Genomic DNA, 16,522 nt, shown 5'->3' on the forward strand with positions numbered 1-16,522 from the left:
AGAGAATTTGAAATGGCTCTGAGAGTTTTAAATTTGAATAGCTTGATTGGTTGGTGTGCCACGGAGGTGAGGAGTACTGGCTTTAAGCAGTAAGAGGAAGCAGTTGTGGAAGGAAAAGTAATGAATGTTTTCAGTTTTGTTTTTGAGGTAGTTGAAAGGAGTCCAGGAATATCCAGGTTAGTCAGTTGAATTTCAGAGGAAAGATTGGAAGTAAAGACTGTGACTTGACTATAAGTTTTTTTTAAGTTTAAAGTTATGGTATATTTAGTTTTGAATCATCAACTACTCCTGAAATATATGTGACAGTAATAATTGTATTTTATAAAAATGTGTAATTGTTAATACAATTCAAATGTTTTAAAATCATCTCTTTCTCATTAGGCATGTGAAATGTCATTACTATGTCAACTGTCAACATGAGAATAGATATCATGTGTCAACAACTCTCCGCCTATTATTTTTTTGAGATTTTGAGGGAGAGATTTGCAGTATATACTGTTATCACCCTACATTGGTCACATCTGCTTCATTTGGTTGCTGTTACATTAGTATACCTACAAGAGAAGATAGAAATTGATGAGTCAGGTGAACAGTTAAGCCTAAGGATAACAGAAAATTCAAATAACATTTCACCATTCTTTAAATGTTACAGTCTTAGTAGGAAATATCTGAAGTAGCCTTGAGGCGTACAAGAACTTTTGAATGCATTTAGATGCATTTAAATAACAAAATGGAGCTTAATTTTTTTTATGGAGAAGAAAAATGCCAGCCAGGCACGGTGGCTCAGGCCTGTAATCCCAGCACTTTGGGAGGTCGAGGCAGGTGGATCACCTGAGGTCGGGAGTTGGAGACCAGCCTGACCAACATGAAGAAACTTCGTCTCTACTAAAAATATAAAAATTAGCCGGGCGTGGTGGCAGGTGCTTGTAATCCCAGCTGAGGCTAAAGGGAGAATTGCTTGAACCCAGGAGGCAGATGTTGCAGTGAGCCAAGATCATACCACTGTACTCCATCTCAAAAAAAAAAATGCCGTAATACAGATTCTAATAAAGTGTTTTAACAGTTGCTTAAACCTATTTCTCATTTTCATTCCTAGTTTTCCAAATAAAATTGTTGAGAATAAATTGAAATGATCAACATTAGAAATTTTTAAAGAGCATTTTTTTTGTCAGAAGTAATTGTATAAAATATTTTATTAGTTTGGGCACAGTGGCTCATGCCTGTAATCCCAGCACTTTGGGAGGCTGAAGCAGGTGGATCACAAGGTCAAGAGATTAAGACCATACTGGCCAACGTGGTGAAATCCCATCTCTACTGCAAATACAAAAATTGTTTGGGGGTGGTGGCGCATGCCTATAGTCCCAGCTCTTCGGGAAGCTGAGGCAGAATCACTTGAACCTGGGAAGTAGAGGCTGCAGTAAGCTGAGATTACACCACTGCACTCTAGCCTGGTGACAAAGGGAGACTGTCTCAAAAAAAAGTTTTATTAAATACAAGTTTAAGTTTAGTTGATGGCAGAGACTTTAAAATATGGAAAATAACTAGTATAATAATAAACATGGCCATTTTTTACTTAAGGGAACTTAAGGATTTGCAGGTTTCAGATGATTTTTCTCACCACAGCAGTCATCTACTAAGAAAGGCAGAACAAACATTTTTTGAAGAATTACTGCCCCACTAGAGTCCAGGACCAGGTTGATCTATGTTCTTGAGTGATTAAAGTAAATTTAAAAATTGGGGACTGCTCAGGCAAAGAAAGGGAAGTGGTATGCAAGTGAAATGGCATCATGGAGGTGTAGTGGTCTTTGCTGAGGCCTACAGGCTGGCCAGCCTCTGGTTGAGCAGCACAGGATCTTTGCAGATGACGTTGAGAAACCAGTGTGCAGAGAGATGATCCTGATGGGCGTGCGTGACTCCAGATCCAGTGCTAGGTCATTCACCTGTAGAAATTTCCAGGCTTTCATCATGGACATTAGTGTCAGGGTAACTTATTTACTTTAGAATTTACATTCTTTCCTTTGTAAAACATAGAAATCTTTCAAAAGAACCATTAGGGGGAAAAAAAAAAAAGATATATCTGAATTGGAATGCATTGCTTCAAATTGATGAATCAGGAACACAAATGACAAGCCAGTTTAGCTCTCAGTTTATATTTAACTCCCTTAAGAGAATTTACGGGGCTGGCTGCTGGGCACGGTGGCTCATGCCTGTATTCCCAGTACTTTGGAAGGCCAAGGCAGGTGGATCACTTGAGTTCAGGTGTTCAAGACCAGCTTGGTGAAACCCCATTTCTACCAAAAATACAAAAAATATTCCGAAACACGTAAAACAATTTGTGATGTCTGCATGATTAATTTAAGTTAGTGTTGTTAAGTCAGTTTTGGATTAAAGAATCTTATTCGAGTTAAATATCTCTCCAAAAAAAGTACATGTGTACAAAATGTACAGAACTTTTTTTAATTCTTTTTTTCATTCTTTTTTTTAATATGTATATATATTATTTAGGTTCTGAGGTACATGTTCAGATCATGCAGGATTGTTGCATAGGTACATACATGGCAATTTGGTTTACTGCCTCCATCCCCCATCACCTTTAAAGAACATTTTACCAGCTAATGTTTCCCCTTAATCAAGACCTCTGGGTTATTATATATATAAATGTATGTGTGTATAAAAATATGTATATTTTTGGTAACTGCAGTTATTTTTCAGTTTTTAACAATTACGGATACATGATAGTTGTACATAATTTGTGGGGTACATGTGACACTTTGCTGTAAGTATACAGTGCGTAAAGATCAAACCAGGGTAATTGGTTTACCTCGAGCATTTATTATTTATTTGTGTTAGGGACATTCTAATTCCTCTCTTTTAGTTATGGGGAAATAGGAAATAAATAATTAACTATGGTTGCCCTATTGTGCTACTGAATACTACATCTTGTTTATCCTGTCTAATTGTATTTTTGTAACCATTAACTCTCTCTTATCTTCCCTTTTCCACAACCCTTCCCAGTCTTTTATAGCTGTCATCCTTCTATTTCCATGAGTTTAATTTTAGCTTCCCCATACAAGTGAGAACATGCTGTATTTGTCTTAGTGTACCTGGCTTTTTTCACTTAAAGTACTGTTCTCCACCTCCATCCATGTTGTGGCAAATGATAGAATTCCATTCTTTTCTGTGGCTGAAGAATATTCTGTGTATATGAACCATATTTTCTTTATCCATTTATCTATTGATAGACATTTAGGTTGATTCCATATCTTGGCTATTGTGAATAGTGCTGCAATAAACATGGGAGTGCAGGTTATCTCTTCAATATACTAATTTCCTCTCATCCCATTTGAAATGACTTTTATCCAAAAGATAGGCAATAATGAATGCTGGCATAAATGTGAAGAAAGAGGAACCCTTGTACACCGTTGGTGGGAATGTAAACAACCACTTTGGAGAACAGTTTGGAGTTTCCTCAAAAAACTACAAATGGAGCTACCATATGATTTCAGCAACCCCACTGCTTGGTGTACACCCAAAAGAAAGGAAATCAGTGTATCAAAGAGATACGTGCTCCTGTATTGATTGCAGAACTATATTTTTATACTACATATTGTGATTTTAAGATACTCTAGGCTTTTAGAAGTGTCAAAAGGAGCCTCACCGTAGAGCATATTTTATAGAAAAGCTGTTCTACAACACTTGCTAGTGTTTTACTTATTGCTGTTGCATTATTTCCATATATATATTTAGTGATTATGAATTGTCTGAAATGTTTATTGTATAAGCTAGATTTTTCTCTCAGAAAAAAAAAAAAATTTCTGACAGTTGTGTTTTGACCAACACCACATTTTCTTTTTTATTCTAGATTCTGAAGAGGCTCAATCTGTAAATCCTTCTAGTGTTGATGAAAATATTGACTCTGAAACAGAGAAAGACTCTCTCATCTGTGAAAGTAAACAAATCCTTTCCAGTAAAACACCTCTTCCATCTGCCCTTGATGAGTATGAGTTCAAAGATGACGATGATGAAGAAATTAATAAGATGATTGATGATAGGCATATTCTTAGGAAAGAACAACGAAAAGAAAATGAACCTGAAGCAGAAAAAACTAGTTTATATGCAAAACAGGAGAAGGCCTTCTATCCTAAATCATTTAAAAATAAAAAACAAAAGCCATCTAGGGTTTTATATTCAAGTACTGAAAGTTCTGATGAAGAAGCTCTTCAGAATAAAAAGATTTCTACTACATGTTCTGTCATCCCTGAAACATCAAATTCTGATACACAAACCAAAAAGGAATATGTAGTTACAGGTGAACACAAACAGAAAGGCAAAGTTAAAAGAAAATTGAAAAACCAGAATAAAAATAAAGAAAACCAAGAGCTAAAGCAAGAAAAGGAAGGAAAAGAAAATACCAGAATAACAAACTTGACAGTAAATACTGGACTAGATTGTTCAGAAAAGACCAGAGAGGAGGGGAACTTTAGGAAATCTTTTAGCCCAAAAGATGATACTTCATTACATTTATTTCATATTTCCACGGGTAAATCTCCTAAACATTCTTGTGGATTAAGTGAAAAACAGTCAACACCACTAAAACAGGAACATACTAAAACATGTTTATCACCAGGAAGTTCTGAAATGTCATTACAGCCTGATCTTGTTCGGTATGATAATACAGAATCTGAATTCTTGCCAGAAAGTTCAAGTGTAAAATCTTGTAAGCATAAGGATAAAAGCAAACATCAGAAAGATTTCCATTTAGAATTTGGTGAAAAATCAAATGCCAAAATAAAGGATGAAGATCATAGTCCAACGTTTGAAAATTCAGATTGCACACTGAAAAAAATGGATAAAGAGGGTAAAACATTAAAAAAACATAAATTGAAACATAAAGAGAGGGAAAAAGAAAAGCATAAAAAAGAAGTAGAAGTTGAAAAGGAAAAATACAAAAATAAGGATAGTGCCAAAGAACTGCAGAGGAGTGTGGAATTTGATAGAGAATTTTGGAAAGAAAATTTTTTTAAAAGTGATGAAACTGAAGATCTGTTTTTAAATATGGAACATGAATCCCTAACGTTAGAAAAAAAATCAAAATTGGAAAAAACCATCAAAGATGAGAAAACCAAGGAAAAGCATGTCTCAAAAGAGAGAAACTTTAAAGAGGAACGAGAGAAGACTAAAAAGGAAAGTGAGAAATCTTTTAGGGAGGAAAAAATAAAAGATTTAAAAGAAGAAAGAGAGAATATACCCACAGATAAAGACTCAGAATTTATTTCTTTGAGTATGAGTGCCATTGAGGAATCTATTGGGCTTCATTCAGTGGAAAAGGAAATAGACATTGAAAAACAAGAAAAGCATATAAAGGAAAGTAAAGAAAAATCTGAGAAGCGATTTCAAACTAAAGAAAAGGACATTGAGAAGGAGAGAAAAAACTTTGAAAAGAAGATAAAACATGAGCATAAGTCAGAAAAAGACAAGTTAGATCTTAGTGAATGTGTCGATAAAATAAGAGAAAAGGACAAGCTATATTTGCATCACACAGAAAAATGCCATAAAGAAGGTGAGAAGAGCAAAAATACTGCTGCTATTAAAAAAACTGATGACAGAGAGAAAAGTAGAGAAAAGATGGATAGGAAACATGACAAAGAAAAGCCGGAAAAAGAGAGGCATCTAGCAGAAAGCAAAGAAAAACACTTGGAGAAAAAAAATAAACAATCAGATAATAGTGAGTATACTAAATCAGAAAAAGGCAAAAATAAAGAAAAAGACAGAGAGCTAGATAAAAAGGAAAGATCTAGAGAGAAAGAAAGTATAAATATAGCTAACTCCAAACATGCACAGGAAGAGAAAAAATCAAGTATAGTAGATGGTAATAAAGCACAACATGAAAAACCCTTATCCCTTAAAGAAAAAACAAAAGATGAACCTTTGAAAACTCCAGATGGAAAAGAAAAAGATAAAAAAGATAAAGATATAGATAGATACAAAGAACGAGACAAACATAAAGATAAAATTCAACTGAATAGTTTACTCAAACTAAAATCTGAAACAGATAAGCCTAAACCTAAGTCATCACCAGCATCAAAAGATACCCGGCCTAAAGAAAAGAGGTTAGTGAATGATGATTTAATGCAGACAAGTTTTGAACGAATGCTAAGCCTTAAAGACCTAGAAATAGAACAGTGGCACAAAAAACATAAGGAAAAAATTAAGCAAAAAGAAAAGGAACGGTTGAAAAATCGTAACTGTTTAGAACTTAAAATAAAAGATAAAGAAAAAGCAAAGCATACGCCAGCTGAATCCAAAAGTAAAGAACTTGCTAGGTCAAAGAGTTCAGAATTGAGTGATGCTTATACAAAGGAGAAACAACCTAAAGATGCTGTGAGTAACAGATCACAATCTGTTGACACCAAAAATGTAATGACTTTAGGGAAGTCATCTTTTGTTTCTGATAATAGCTTAAACAGGTCTCCTAGATCAGAAAATGAAAAGTCAGGTCTCAGCTCCAGATCTGTATCCATGATTTCTGTTGCTAGTTCAGAAGATTCCTGCCATACTACAGTGACAACCCCAAGGCCTCCAGTTGAGTATGACTCTGACTTTATGTTAGAGGGTTCAGAATCCCAAATGTCCTTTTCCCAGTCACCTTTTTTGTCAGTTGCCAAATCGCCCGCCCTTCATGAAAGGGAATTGGACAGCCTGGCAGACTTGCCAGAGCGGATTAAGCCACCATATGCAAACAGAATTCCAACTTCCCATCTTAGGTCATCTTCTGTAGAAGATGTTAAACTAATTATAAGTGAGGGGAGACCTACTGTAGAAGTTCGAAGATGTAGCATGCCGTCTGTCATTTGTGAACATACAAAACAATTCCAGACAATATCAGAAGAAAGCAATCAAGGTAGCTTATTAACTGTGCCAAGAGATACTAGTCCTTCTCCCAAACCTGAGGTATTCTCAAATGTGCCTGAAAGAGACCTTTCAGATCTGTCTAACATCCATTCCAGTCTGGCAGCTTCTCCAACTGGAGCTTCAAACAGCAAATGTGTTTCGGCTGATAGAAATATCATCAAGAATACTGCTCCAGTGGGCACTGTAATGGACAGTCCAGTGCATTTAGAGCCATCTAGTCAGGTTGGTGTGATCCAGAATAAATCATGGGAGACGCCTGATAGACTAGACACATTAGGCACCAGAGACTTTATCTGCCCACATTCTAACATGCCTGATCAAGAATCCTCTCTTGTGAGTTTTTGTAATTCTGAAAACAAAATATTGAAAGAAAATGCTGATTTTTTATCCCTTCACCAGACTGAACTGCCAGGAAACTCTTGCGCTCAGGATCCAGCATCCTTTATGCCTTCACAGCAACCTTGCTCTTTCCCCAGCCAATCACTTTCAGATGCTGAATCGATTTCTAAACATATGTCTTTGACATATGTTGCCAATCAAGAACCAGGTATTTTACAACAAAAAAATGTAGTTCAGATTATTAGTTCTGTTTTAGATACTGATAATGAATCTACAAAAGATACAGAAAATACTTTTGTCCTAGGAGATGTTCAAAAAACAGATGCCTTTGTCCCAGTGTACTCTGATAGCACTATTCAGGAAGCATCACCAAACTTTGAGAAGGCGTATACTTTACCTGTGTTACCATCAGAAAAGGACTTTAATGGAAGTGATGCCTCTACCCAGCTAAATACACATTATGCATTTAGCAAACTAACTTATAAGTCTTCCAGTGGCCATGAAGTTGAGAACAGCACAGTTGATATTCAGGTTATTTCACATGAAAAGGAAAAAGTAGAGAGTTTGGTTTTAACTCATTTGAATAGGTGTGATTCTGACTTATGTGAAATGAATGCAGCGATGCCAAAAGGAAACCTAAATGAACAAGACAGTCCAAAACATTGTCCGGAAAGTGAAAAGTGTTTGCTTTCCATAGAAGATGAAGAATCTCAACAAAGCATTTTATCAAGTCTGGAAAACCATTCACAACAGTCAGCTCAACCAGAAATGAATAAATATGGTCAGTTAGTTAAAGTAGAATTAGAAGAAAATGCTGAAGATGATAAAACTGAAAACCAAATCCCTCAAAGAATGACTAGAAACAAAGCAAATACAATAGCAAATCAAAACAAACCGATTCTTGCTAGCTGTACACTATTATCAGAAAAAGACAGCGAATCCTCATCTCCTAGAGGAAGAATAAGATTAACAGAAGATGACGATCCTCAAATTCACCATCCACGGAAAAGGAAAGTGTCACGTGTACCTCAGCCTGTGCAAGTGAGTCCCTCTTTACTACAGGCAAAAGAGAAAACTCAGCAATCTCTGGCAGCCATTGTAGATTCTCTGAAACTAGATGAGATTCAGCCATACAGTTCAGAGAGAGCAAATCCATATTTTGAATACTTGCACATAAGGAAAAAAATTGAAGAAAAACGCAAATTATTATGTAGTGTGATTCCTCAAGCACCTCAGTATTATGATGAATATGTAACATTTAATGGATCATATCTCCTGGATGGAAACCCCTTAAGCAAGATTTGTATTCCCACAGTAAGTAATGTCATCACTTACTATACACCTGCAACGCTGTCCAATGGAAGTATAACGCTAGCCACATACATAATTTGAAGTTTTCTAGTAGCCACATTTTTAAAAGTAGAAGCAGGTAAAGTTTGTTTTAATAAATGCTGAACCTAATATATCCAAAATACTATTTCAACATGTAATCAATTTAGAACAAGTATTAATGAGATAGTTTATGTTTTTTAAACTAAGTGTGAAATCTGGTATGCTGACAGCACATCTCAATTCAGACAAGCCACATTTTAGTGAGTACTAAGTAACCCTGTGTGGCTGGTGGCTACTTACTGGACAGCACAAGTCTACAGTATTTTCTTTTTCTTTCCTGCTTTTCTTTTTACTTCAAAGAAGGCATGTTTTTATTTCTTGGAAGGTTAATGCCTCCACATATGCTTTTAAGCCCATTCTTTCCAGTCTTCTCTGGAACCATCCTCTATTCAAACACTGTTCTTGCTAGTTTTTTTTTGTTTGTTTTTTGTTTTTTTGTTTTTTGTTTTTCATTTTTTTCTCTCTCCACTGACCTTTACGCACTCTGAATGTAGTTGGGTCACCTCTATCCTGGTGAGAAAAACGTTCTCCCGTGACTCTGTGAGATTATCAAGCTTACTCTGTCCAAGTGTAATCTCTGCATGATTTCCCTGTCTCATTTCCTATTAATTCCTTTACCATTTTGCACTGGAAGAGGTCACCATTGAGCCCATAATTGCCGGATTCATTGGACTCATTTTTCTCTTTGATATGTCAAATTTGACATTGTGACCACTTCATAAAATTCTTCCCTCCCTGTTCTTGCATGTTGGTGCTCTCTTCTGGTTCCTTTGCCTCACTGACTACTCTATTTAATTTTTCTTTTTTTCTTTTTTTTTTTGGAGAGACAGAGTCTCACTATATTGCATAGGCCGGTCTTGAAGTCCTGGCCCCAAGTGATCCTTCTGGATCAGCCTCCCAAAGTGTTGGGATTACAGGCATGAGCCACCACACTCAGCCCTTTTTCTATACTTTTTAGTGACCCCTTTTCTCTACACCCACCCTTTATTTTTATTTTACTATTTTCTTTCTTATAGCTCACTATAACTTCAAACTCCTGGGCTCAAGCAGTCCTCTCATCTCAGCCTCCTGAGTAGCTGGGACTACAGGCACACACCACCATACCCTGCTGGTGCTTTGTTTTTTGTTTGTTTTTAGAGATGAGATCTTTCTTTGTTGCCCAGGCTGGTCTCAAACTCCTGGGCTCAAATGATCCTCCCACCCCGGCCTCCCAAAGCTATGGGATTCCTTACATGAGCCACCACACCTGGCCTACTCACCCTTTTAATGTGAGTTCACTGGTCATCCATTCTTTTCTTTTTCTTTTTTTTTTTTTTTTTTTTTGAGACAGAGTTTTCACTCTTGTTACCCAGGCTGGAGTGCAATGATGCGATCTCGGCTCACCACAACCTCCACCTCCTGAGGGTTCAGGCAATTCTCCTGCCTCAGCCTCCTGAGTAGCTGGGACTACAGGCACGCGCCACCATGCCCAGCTAATTTTTTGTATTTTTAGTAGAGACGGGGTTTCACCATGTTGACTAGGATGGACTCGATCTCCTGACCTCGTGATCCACCCGCCTCGGCCTCCCAAAGTGCTGGGATTACAGGCTTAAGCCACCGCGCCCGGCCAGTCATCCATTCTTTTGTTGACTTTTTGCTTATGTCCTTTTTAAATGTGGAAATTATCTACATATCTGTGGTTTCAATAATCTTCCAAGTGTCGAGTAGTTCCCTAAAATTCGTACCTGGCCTGGTTGTATCATTTCTGACCTCCAAAACCAAGTAGCAGTACTTACCGGCCATCACTACCTAAATTAAATACCCTTCTGACACCTTGTTATAGATTGGGTTCCCCAGAAAACAGATGCTGAGATTGTGTGCAAGAGGCTTATTGGTGGGTTTCATCAAGAATAAATGAGTGAGGGAAGCAGAATTGAGCAAAGCCAGAAGTGAAATGCAGTTGCAACAGTGACCTCAGCTGAATCCACAAGACCTCTGAAGTGGATGGCCCTTCTGATAGGTGACTTCTCAGGAAGGGAGCATGCCCTTCAACATACCAGTGCTCAGATAAGTGCCTCATTCTTGCATTAAAACTGTAAACTTAACATGTACCAAAGGGACTTGGTTACCTCTCACTTTCTGAGAAACAAATCTGTATTCATTAGAACTGACACCAGAGTAGAAAATGAGCAGTCACCAAATTCTAACCATTGTGTCTTCGAACTCCGAAATCTATACCCTCTACCACTGTCTTGGTATTATCTCTTACTTAATACAATCATTGTGGCAACTTTTTACTTCTGGCCTCTTTTCTGCTAGAGCATTCTCTTTTGTTGTTAAGTTTCTACTTTTAAAACAATAAAAAGCCATTTCCCTACTTAAATACCTAAGATGTGATTAACTGGCTTCCCATGATCTACAGGCTTAAAATCCAAATGGTAAGCCCTGCATAACCATGCATCTCATGATCTGACCTCAGTCCGACCTCTCCAGCTTCATTTTCTCACTGCTTCCAAACATACCCAGTATCTCAGCCAAACTGAACTCACCCTTTAACAGAAATTTCGTCTTCACTGCTTTTGTAGTGCTGTTCCCTCCACCTGAAATGCCCTTCTCTCCAGGTCCCTTCTCTGTCCTTTTTTATCTCTGCCTTTGTTTCAACTGTGGTGTCACCTTTGTGGGAAATCTTGTTGAAGTAGAATTGCTTGGGTCATCCTTATGCTTTCTTTATAATATAGTCAGTCATGTACATGTCTGCCTCTGCCTGTGACCTGTAATACACTTATAGATTGAGTCCCAAATTTATCGTTAGCCCTGAATACGCTACTGACCTGATCTCCATAACCACATTCCTAGCTGCTTCTGGACACCTGAATGTCCCACAAGATCCTTAAAATTAAGCTAAATGATTATCTTACCTCAACAGTGTTTTTTGCCCTCTTTACTTTGGTTACTGTCATTGTCTGCTATCTAATTTTCCCGACTGGGAACCCAAGATTCAACCTTGATCTCTTCTCTGCCTCACTTCAGTCACTAAGTCATGTTCATTCATCTTACTTCCTTACCCCTTCTCTGTTACCTCTGCCATGCAAGGACTTTGTTAGTTCCTTAGACTATCATTCAGATATGTAAATACTTAATATTCAAATATTCATCTTATTGTACATGCAAGTCATAACGAGGTGCTAAGCATTGTGCGAGTAAGCAGACATCAGAGATGAACAAAATAGACATTCTGAATTGCTGCCATAGGTTTCTAGTCCTCATCTGATCTCTCCTCTCAATCTTGCCTTCTTTCTGTCTGGGTTCATTATAAAGCACAGATCTGATTTTGTGACTACTGGGCTAAACGTCTGCAGGGACTCCCAGTTTTCTACAGGCTAACCTTCCTATTCCTTCTTGTATACAAGATCCTTCTCATACTGTTCTAGGCTTGGCTCCAGTTACTCCTCTAATGTGTACTTACTGGCTATACTTGGAGTCCTCTGGCTATTCTATGCTGTTTAAAAGACATCCCTTCTTTCAAAGCGCAGTTCAAAAAAGATCAAAAAGTTAGAAGAAAGATGGTTTTTAGTCCCATATCCACAGAATACCTGATGCTAGTACCTTTTGAATCTTAAAAAGATTGAGATTTAGATGGCAGTAGTAGTAGATAAGGGATTGTAGGATGGGCGTGGTGCTCATGCCTGTAATCCCAGCACATTAGGAGGCCAAGGCAGGTGGATCATCTGAGGTTGGGAGTTTGAGACCAGCCTGGCCAATGTGGAGAAACCCTGTCTCTACTAAAAATACCAAATTAGCAGAGCGTGGTAGTGTATTACCTGTAATCCCAGCTACTTGGGAGGCTGAGGTGGTAGAATTGCTTGAACCTGGGATGCAGAGGTTGCAGTGAGCAGAGATCACACCATTGCATTCCAGCCTGGGCAACAAGAGCAAAACTCCATCTCAAAAAAAAAAGTGGGGATTTGTAAATTTGTTATTGATTATTTCAGCAAAATAATCTGCTAACGAGTCAAAAAATATAAAGCTAGTAACTTTCCTATTTCATTCCCCAACTTTATTTTCCCTTGAAGAGTAAGAAATTTTACCTGAAATAATATGTAGTGACATAGGCTTGAAACAGAGATATAACTGTAAAGAACAAATTTAAGTTAGAACTTTGTACAAACTATTTCAGTAAAAATCATTTTAGATGAACCATATTAGGTTGCTGCCTTAATCTGTTGACTACATATGTATACATTTATTGTGTGTATATTATATACATACACACATAAATGTAATCTGTGTATGTATTATAAATACATAAATGTGTATATGTTCGTATGTCACCTTTTCTTACTCTTGCAAAGGTGATGTAATTCAAGTTTGACTTCCTTGAAACAATTCTCAGAATATGTCTGGTTATATTAGAAGTTCAGTGTGGCCAGGCACAGTCGCTCATGCCTGTAATCCCAGCACTTTGGGAGGCCAAGGCGGGTGGATCATCAGGGGTCAAGAGTTCGAGACCATCCTGACCAACAAGGTGAAACCCCGTCTCTACTAAAAATACAAAAATTAGGTGTGGTGGCAGGCATCAGTAATCCCAGCTACTGAGGAGGCTGAGACGGGAGAATCACTTGAACCCGGGAGGCAGAGGTTGCAGTGAGCTGAGATCGTGCTATTGCACTCCAGCCTGGGTGACAGAGCAAGACTCTCTCTCAAAAAAAAAAAAAAAGAAATTGTATCAAATGTTGTTCTAAAAGGGACTATAAACAGAGGTGAGAAAATTCCTGAATGTATTGGGAAGTTATTTTTATTTTTTAATGAGAATTACTAAAGTAGTGAAACACAGCACAATACATTAGAAAGCACTGTAGGTTTCCAATTAGCATATATGACTGCAAGTCTGGATTTTGCTACCGACCCACTGTGTGATACTGAATTATTTATTTCCCATCTCTGATCCTTAGTTTTCACATCTGTAAAACAAAAATGAATGTCTACCCTGCCTCAAAGTAGATTGAAATAGAATATGCCAAAGCCCATTAAAACTTTAAAACACTATATAGATTTAAGGTGGTTACCATCATTTTATACAACTGCAAATCACTTTAAGGTTCATACTTAGTCAAGCTAAATATGTGAACTCCAGAGTTTGTACATAAAATGCTGTGTGTGTAAGTTTACTGGACTTAAACTCATTTGTTCAAAATTCAGTTTGAAAAATAATAAAGACCAGCATAACAAAAATCTTGTGGGCACGACATTCTTTTTCTTACTTTCCAATATGGCTTTATCCATTTGTTCCCTACCAGCCAACTAATTGCCATTTTATGAAAGTAATCTTTCCTCACATTTATGTTATCCAGTTATAGAACCCATTAGAAATTGTAAAATGGGGGCCAGGCCTGATGACTTAATAACTGTAATCCCAGCACTTTAGGAGGCCAAGGTGGAAAGACCACTTGAGGCCAGGGGTTCAAGACCAACGAGATGTCTACAAAAAAAATAAATGTGGTAAAACATTCCCAGAGTCAGTTGGTTTATCCTTCTAGTACTTTAATCGTAATTTAACCATAGTGCTGCCATTTTTCCAGAGGAAATCAAGGGGAGGAAAGCTGCAGTTCACATCCCAAAAATCTCAGATTTCCTTTGGGAGGAAACAAGATTTGTTACAACCTAGTATCTACTGTGGCCACTGATTACACACTACAGAAATCTTGGAAGGCTCCCAAGAGTGGGTGATAAAAGGAAAGTGTATCCATGGGAAGCTATCAAGGGAGTGAGTATTCTCAAGACTCCTGGGACCCAGATACTGAAAGACAAAATCTCCAAGCATTATTTACTTAAAGATGGATGAGGACAACACCAGAGGGAAAGTTTCCTGAGAAAGCCTCCATATCTATTTGGTGATTTCTCTCTCTCTCTCTCTCTCTCTCTCTCTCTCTCTCTCTCTCTCTCTCTGTCTCTCTCTCTCTCTGTCTCTCTCTCTCTCTCTCTCTCTCTCTCTCTCTCTCTCTCTCTCTCTCTCCTATATGTGATACATGCTAATGATTCCCACATTTAAATATCCTGACCAAATCTCTCTCCTTGGCTTCTTTTGTGTAACTGCATAGCTCCAACTGAATGTACATAAGCTTCAGAAACTCGTCAGCACTAAGCTGAAGTTACCCAGTAACCTGCTTCTCTTTCTCCTCTCCTGTCCCCTCCTGTGGTCTCTCTTACCACCCTCCAGTTCTCACTCTAAGCCTCAGTCCGCAGGTGTGTCCTCTTGTTTACGTTTATTGGGCCAGTCGCCAGTATTTTTCAAACCCATTTCCTTCACTCCTTCCTCTGTCTCACACTAACACATTAATCTGCTTCCTCAATTCCTAGCCTACAATCTTGTCCCCATAGTATTCGTTCACACACGGCAGCAAGCTGTCAGACCTTTCATAGTTCTCCGTTACTTAAAACTAATGTGTTCTATGTAATACCTCTTCCACAGCATGTTATTTAAATACCTACTGCGTGAGGTTGGGGGGCTTTCCTGGTCAAATAAGATTGGGAAACACTGTTAATCTAAAAATACATAGGTTCACTGCAGGACTTATCAGAAGCTTTGATGTATTGAGAGTTAGAATTCTAAGTGGGTACATTTATACAAGTATACAGTGTTTTCCAAACTTGTTCTTGGAACCATTTCTGTAAATCTTTACAGAATTGTAAGATTGTAAAGAATTGTAAGAGAAATTGTGGGCCCAATCTTCTGTGGAACATCCTTTAAGAAAAGCACGTTTACAGAGTAGACTGCAGCCTGCATTACTTTGCCCCTGCTGATCTCTTCTGTGGTCTTAAGTTTTTAGAACATCAAATTTGACAAAATGGTGTGAGATAAGGATGACAGAGTAATGGCAAAACCACAGTTACTTTTGCACCAACCTATAGTCTGCAGGTATTCTGTTTGTTTTTGCATGCTATCCTGTCTTCTGGGAATTATCACCCTCCTTTGCCTTTCTTTCCACATGACTTACTTCACTAACTCTTTAACTCTGGCTCCTCTCCCTTTAAGATGCAGGTCAGGAATTTACTCTCTTGAGGAAGCTTTCTCTGGCACATCAGTGTCAGTAGATATTCTTTCTCCATATTCCTTGAAATAACTAGAAGCCTCTATGATTTTCCAAAACTAAAACCACCAATCTGCCTACAACTCATGCTAAATTTAAAGCAGTTCACAGGACACAGAAATCAAACAAAGGATTACTGCAATTAGAGGCCCGAGAAATGATCAGCCCCAATAAGTTATTTGTCCTGTAGAATTTTCAACATTGTGATTCAACTGATTGAGTCATTGTGGTGGTGGTTAACATGTTTTCGGTCTCATAATGCTGATTATTGAGTCTTTGTAGAGCCAGGTGTGATTTTGGCAAGAGCTTTTCATATATGGTGTTACATGATTCCTGTGGCACTACATCAAGAAGTGGAAAATACCTGATTGTCCCACTTTCATATGGAATTGACTGTTAAACCAGAAGAGTTACATCTTGCCAAAACATACTAAGATAACCTTACTTTGTGAGGGGAAATACAAATTCTCCAAGGGGTAGAAAAAGAGTATTTAGGTGTCACAGATGGTTACTGCCATCTCTTGGATTTTTTTTTTTTTTTTTTTTAGTTTTTGTTTTTAACTTAAGAGATGGCCTCACTGTGTTGCCCAGGCTGGAGTGCAGTGGTGCAGTCATAATCTTCAGCCTTAAACTCCTGGACTCAAGCAATCCTCCTATCTCAGCCTCCTGAGTAACTGAGGCTACAGGTGGACGCCATCACATCCAGCTCATTTTTTAAATTTTATTTTTATTTTTTATTTTTTTTATCTTTTTTAAGGCTAGTCAAGTGAAGCAGTGGGACATCCAGATCATTTTCTATGGAGATGGGGTCT

At 37.7% G+C, this 16,522-nt stretch overlaps 1 protein-coding gene across 8 annotated transcripts in view; it reads left to right on the top strand.

The window, feature by feature from the left end:
- The window catches only part of ANKRD12 (ankyrin repeat domain 12), a 146,451-nt gene that overhangs the window by 115,843 nt on the left and 14,086 nt on the right, over positions 1-16,522 (top strand). For 6 of the 8 annotated variants that reach the window (XM_010335573.3, XM_010335574.3, XM_074383771.1 and 3 more), the window contains one exon: positions 3,863-8,565. In XM_010335573.3, coding sequence (XP_010333875.3) covers positions 3,863-8,565 — 4,703 coding nt within the window. Of the gene's footprint in view, positions 1-3,862; positions 8,566-10,465; positions 13,855-16,522 lie in introns of those variants that run through there. The other 2 variants (XM_039463887.2, XM_010335575.3) reach the window with 2 other exon arrangements.

Source organism: Saimiri boliviensis, chromosome 13 (assembly GCF_048565385.1).
Source record: "Saimiri boliviensis isolate mSaiBol1 chromosome 13, mSaiBol1.pri, whole genome shotgun sequence".
Classification (NCBI taxonomy): Eukaryota; Metazoa; Chordata; class Mammalia; order Primates; family Cebidae; genus Saimiri; species Saimiri boliviensis.